General features: G+C 35.1%; 1 protein-coding gene across 3 annotated transcripts in view; it reads left to right on the forward strand.

Annotated features, from left to right (window-relative positions):
• LOC106874541 (tyrosine-protein phosphatase 10D) overlaps nucleotides 1–6,566 on the forward strand; it is a 96,098-nt gene that overhangs the window by 47,931 nt on the left and 41,601 nt on the right. For all 3 annotated transcript variants that reach the window (XM_052971109.1, XM_052971111.1, XM_052971110.1), the window contains 2 exons: nucleotides 882–1,151; nucleotides 4,607–4,882. In XM_052971109.1, the coding sequence (XP_052827069.1) occupies nucleotides 882–1,151; nucleotides 4,607–4,882 (546 nt within the window). The remainder of the gene's footprint in view (nucleotides 1–881; nucleotides 1,152–4,606; nucleotides 4,883–6,566) is intronic.

The raw sequence follows: 6,566 nt of genomic DNA on the forward strand, positions 1-6,566 counted from the left end.
TGCCGTGTGCTCGAACTCTGCAAGAAGTTAATAATTTTTTTTGACTAAAACACAACTGGAACCCTAAGTAAGGCATGTGTAAAATTTGAATGAAATTGGTTGCGTAGTTCTCGAGTTTTAGGGATTCACACAGACAGACAGACAGACAGACAGACACATTCTCATTTTTATATATATAGATATATATATATATATATATGATGATGATGATGATGATGATGATGATGATGATGCACTCTCCCATCAAAGACAACATATGAGTATTCAGCTTTTGCCAAACAATCTGATTTGTTTATAGTGATCAAATGTTCATGCCATATGTTAGCTCAATCTCTCCATCATTTATGTATGAGAAACGATATGGCTGATGATTGTGAACTTGTTTCAATCAACTCTATTTCTCTCATACAAAACTTAAATTTTACACATAAGGTCTGAGTATTATCCAATTGATTACTCCATTATTGATGTATTTTAAATGCACTAATTTTTTTCATATGACAGAAGGGTGTGATTGATTTGAAGGAAATTTAGCTGCTCTCCCAAGTGACAGAATAATTCATTAGCTAACATACCTTTCAATCACAAACCACTTTATAGATTAAGAAATAAGTGCAAGTAAAATTATGTTTACACCAAGATAAATCTGAACCCTAGTTCTAATTTTTATGCTTGTTAAAAACTTGCTGTCAATCCCTATGTGTGTGTGTGCCCAGCTAAATGCCTGGAAAAGAATAATCGCTGCCAGAGCTTGATTTTCCTTTGATGCACTCCTTTGAAAAATCAATTGATTCTGAAAATAAGAGTTTTATCTAAATTATATCATGTTTTTGCCTGAAAGACATTATCATTACTATTTTCTTTTTCTTTGTTCGTTTCAGCTCCATCTAAAGTGCAAAGTGTTATTATCAATACAACTGAAACTATGGTTTATATGGACTGGCAAGAGCCCAAACATCCTTATGGAAAAATACAGTATTATTTGATCCGTCTCTACCATAATAATTCACTTATTATATCAGGAAATAACACTGAAAAGAACTTTATGTTTGAAAATCTTGAACCATATCAAAATTATAGCGTCAGTATCGTTGCCGTGAATTCCATGTCCGGTGATAAATACACTCAAAATTTCAGGACAAAGATTGGTGGTAAATTGTTCTATTTTAATAATTCTTTTTATATTTGTAAATGTAATTTGTAAGAGTGATTTGCTGTACTTCATGAGATGCATCAAGCTAAGTAAAATCGCTGCCTCTCACACATATAAGCTTGTTTTTTCAGATGTCAGTGCCGCATAAAAAGCACCTGTGCCAATACTGCATAAAAACATGCATGCCAGTGACACATAAAAAGCACCAAGCACGCTCTTTTAAGAGATTAGCATAAGGGCATCCAGCAGTAGAAGCCACACCACAACAGACAATTAGAGTCTGGACAGCTCTCTACTAACCAGCTCAATGTCAAACTGTCCGACCCATGTCAACATGGAAAACAGACATTAAACAATGATGATGATGATGAAATGCAAACTCATTCATGTTGTGTCCTTTCTGCCTGAAGGGAATTTCAAATTTGATATATTTCAAATAGTTTCACATAGCAGGTTCAGAAGATAGGCAAATAAAATGTTCTCCGGTATTACATTATTTACATTTACATTATAACTTCAGATCCTCCAAATTGAATTTAGTATTTCATCTAGTACTGATTCAGGTATCAGTGTATGATTAAGAAGTTTGCTTCCCACTGCATGTCATCTTCAGCAAGTGTCTTCTACTATGGTCCCAGGATGACCAAAGCCTTGTAAGTGTATTTTATCAGATAGGAACTAAAAGAAGTCCATTGTATGTATGTATATATATATATATATATATATATATATATATATGTATAATTAATCAAAGGACATACTAAGTATGTCTACCTGCTTGAAATAACAGCCAAAACCCATAATTAAATCGCCAAAAAGTACACTGGTAATTTACTACAAAAATCAAATGAAGGCAAAAATGGTTAAGTCAATCAACTTACATACATGTGGATTTACATGGATTAGTTTCTGCATTGACATTAATATGTCTTAGCTTCATCAGCACGTATCACCATGTATGTAAGTTGATTGACTTAACCATTTTTGCCTTCATTTGGTTTCTGTAGTAATTACCAGTGTACTTTTTGGTGATTTAATAATGGGTTTTGGCTGTTATTTCAAGCAGGTAGACATACTTAGCATGTCCTTTGATTAATTATAATCTTTCAGCTTTTTAAATGCTATTTTTGGCCTGCAGTCACCTGTATTGTTGATTCTGTTATTATCATTCTTAAATTAGTGACATTGGATAATAATAGAATTAACGGTACCTTTTGTAAATTGATTTTATATATATATAGAACTATATGTTTATATATATATATATATATATATATAGAACTATATGTATATATATATATATATATATATATATATATATATATATATATATATATATATATAGTTCTAATTTACAGAAAACAAAAGACAAAGACAGGTGTATGAACAACAAGCATGTGTATTAGTTTAACACTCAGGAAGAATGGGATAGTCCTCGATGTTCTGAGCCTACTCTCTTCAGCAGAAAGGATTAAGAGGGAACAAAAAAAATGGAGAGAGAAAAAAATGTGTAGGGATTAACGGTTCAAAATGATGATATGGCTAGAGAAGCTTCTTTATATATATATATATATATATATATATCATCATCATCATCATCATCGTCGTTTAACGTCTGCTTTCCATGCTAGCATGGGTTGGACGATTTGACTGAGGACTGGTGGACCAGGAGGCGACACCAGGCTCCAATCTGATTTGGCAGAGTTTCTACAGCTGGATGCACTTCCTAATGCCAACCACTCCGAGAGAGTGTAGTGGGTGCTTTTATGTGCCACCGGCACAAGGGCCAGTCAGGCAGGTACTGGCAACGGCCACACTCGAAATGGTGTATTTTACATGCCACCTGCACAAGTGCCAGTCCAGGGGCACTGGCAACGATCTCACTCAGATGTCTTACTGGCAAAGGCCACGCTCAAAATGGTGTATTACGTGTCACCTTAACAGGAGCCAGTCCATCGGCACTGGCAACGATCTCACTCGAATGTCTTTTCACGTGCCACTGGGACAAGTGCTAGGAAGGCAACGTTGGTAACGATCCACGGCCATGCTCAAAATGGTGTTTTTTACGTGTCACCTATATATATATATATATATATATATATATATATTTAGGAAGGAAGGAAGGAAGGAAATATGAATGTGTAGTGTGTGTTTGTATCTCCATGCCTTGACATAATGTGATAGTTGAAATAAATTTCACTGCCATACAAGAAATGCTATTTGTTACTAATCTTCTGTGACAATATCTCTGGCCATAGAGATATATTTCATTACTTAAAAATGAGCAGAATTAACAACAGGAGGAATATTGGCCTACAGAAAAATTGCCTCAGAAAATTCCATCCAAACCATGCAAGCATGGAAAAGGGAATTTTGAGACAAGAAAGATGATGTTTCATCAACTTGTGGAGCTAGTCATTTAGAATAGATCTGCAAATCAAAATGCATGATGTTGTGCCAATGTTAGAAATCAATAGTTACTAAATCTGTTTGAGAATTGTTCCTTGCTCCTGACTCAACAACCTACCCTAATTTCTTATATGGTGTGGTGGTGGTAGGAGGAAGTGGGGCTCTTAACTTTACTGAAATATTTCTGATTTAGAAAAGGGAAATGTTACTGTTTGAATGTATTAAAATTGATAAAACTTTTTAAAAAATAACAAATTTATTTCAATTATACAAATGAGAAATTTATTTTATTTTATTTCCCTTTAAGGTAATAAATATTTTTCTTCTGAAAATTAGTATTGTATATAGACTACATTACCCATGGTGGTAATATATGCTCCCAAAGTTATTCATCATATGGTGAGTAAGGCTCTAGTTGGATAAGATCCAGTTGATTTTGGATACGGTTAATACTTGCCCAATGCATCTTTTGGTTGTTTGATTAGCATATTTTATTTATAAACAGTTATGATATGTTTAACCCTTTGGCATTCAGATTACTTCATCAAATGTAATGCTTATTTATTCATATTGTTTTGAATTAAACATACATTAATATTGTGGCTTTGAGATTTCAGTGATGTGATTATTTATTTTTAAAATGATATTGTAGAGTAGGTGTGAGAGTCCAAATCTAGTCAGCTTGCATGTAAAACAGGTAGAATATGTTGGGCCGGATATGGCCACTTTAAATGCTAATGGACCAATAAGAGAACAAAGAGCTTTTGCCTTGCCAGATAACTTTTTTGACAGTATATGATATTGCATCTGTATGATCTATGTGTGTGTATACTTACACTTATTAGTGCATGTGTGTGTGTGTGTAGTATATGCACCAAGATATTAAGCTATAATGCAAGTATTTTATGCTCATTCATTTCAGGTTGATAACGTATTATCACCATGCTTCTGTTCATTTCTTATTGAAATATTTTTAATACTTTATGTAAAGATTCTTCTTTAAATTATCACTACATGCTTGGTTTATTTTCCCCTCCTTCACAGTACCAGACTCTGTAAACATCACTATTGTCAATACTACTACTAAATCAATAACTATAAAGTGGAAATCCCAGCACCTCAATGGACCACTCAGAAAATATGTTGTCTGCTGGAAAAGTGTTAAAGAAAGTACACCATGGTCTATGAATGCAACTGTGAACACAACTTATACAATAACCGATCTTGAACCCTACAGATCTTATAAGATCAAAGTAAAAATCTATAATACCGAATATTGGACAGAGAGTAAGATAGTTCGTGAAAGAACAGAGATTGGAGGTTTGTAAATATATTTATAATTACTAGCAGAACCTGTGAATATTTCATGTGACTAATGGTAAACCTAGAGGGTTATTTCTGACAATTTTATATAAAAAATCTGAAGGTGTAGCCTGTGTATGGAACAATACTCATTCATCTGCTAATCATTGAAAAGTGAAAGAAATTGGAATACAATGATTACTTAATGCTCTTTATACATACATTTTATATACTTTATGCATAATTTTATAGACTTCATACACAATGCTTGGGAATTAAATATTTGCTCTTCTTTTATATTTTCCCTGTAAAAAAAAAATCACCACACATATGATACAACCTTCAGTTAAATTGCATGTACGTAGCACATAAACAAGCACGAATATTTTGTGGATGTGCACTTATACACATGCATTAAGTGATGGGTGATGTAAAAAAAAACTTAGATCAGTTCAAAAAAATACACTTTTCACTATCTACTCACAACTGCCACCCCACCCTCACCATCTTCACCAGCACCTCACCACCACCACCACCACTACCATCATTTCTCTCTCTACCCCCATCTCTCTCTCTCTCTCTTTTTCTCTCTTCTCTCCACTGCATTTCTTTAACTTCACCATCAGAACATTGTCTCTCTGCTAAAATTATATTTCTAGCCCACCTTCTCTCTATCACTAATGTCAACTAACTTTTTTAAACACGTAATAAATTCTACTTTCCACCTACCTCAGGTCATGGTTGCTTCTCTCTCCCACATTTCTCACTCTCTCTTTTTCTCTCTCCCTCTTTTTCTTTCCCCCTCTTTCTGTCTCAATCTTTGCCTTATCTTCTGTTCCTCCTTTTTCTTTCTCCCTCTTCTTCTCTCTTTACCATCAACTAATTACATGAAAGCTTTACAATTATGTTCCCTCTGCCTCACATCATGGATGCTTCTAATTACCTCTTTTACTCTTGCTCTTCGCCTTTCCCTTCTGCTAATCATGTGAAAGTGTTATGGACAGACTACGTAATGTACGAGTAGGAAGAAATATCATAAGATTCAACTGTTCAAAAATTTAATCAATTGCTGAGTAAGCTCGTATTAGTCAAAGAGTAACTTTGCTAACAATTTGACACTGGCCACAGAGCAATGAAAAGAAAGTGAAACTCGATAGGTGGTGGTGGTGGATAGCAGGTTGAGAAGATAGGCAAAGTACTGAAACACTTTTATAGATCGTTCTTTAGATTTTCACTACTTGTCTGGTTTTATCTTTTCCTCCTTCACAGTACCAGACCCTGTAAACATCAGGATTGTCAATATTACTAGTAAATCAATAACCATCAAGTGGAAATCCTTGCACCCCTATGGACCAATCAAAAACTATTCTGTCAGCTGGCAGGCGGCACTGGCAACGGTCACGCTCAAAATGGTGCATCTTATGTGCCACCCGCACAAGAACCAGTCCAGGGGCACTGGCAACGATCTCACTTGGCTTGCCGGGTCTTCTCACGCACAGCACATATATATCGTCATCGTCGTTTAACGTCCGCTTTCCATGCTAGCATGGGTTGGACTGAGGACTGGTGAAACCAGATGGCTACACCAGGCTCCAATCTGATTTGGTAGTGTTTCCACAGCTGGATGCCCTTCCTAACGCCAACCACTCAGAGAGTGTAGTGGGTGCTTTTACGTGTCACCCGCACGAAGGCCAGTCAGGCG

The sequence above is a fragment of the Octopus bimaculoides genome, chromosome 10 (assembly GCF_001194135.2).
Source record: "Octopus bimaculoides isolate UCB-OBI-ISO-001 chromosome 10, ASM119413v2, whole genome shotgun sequence".
Lineage (NCBI taxonomy): Eukaryota > Metazoa > Mollusca > Cephalopoda > Octopoda > Octopodidae > Octopus > Octopus bimaculoides.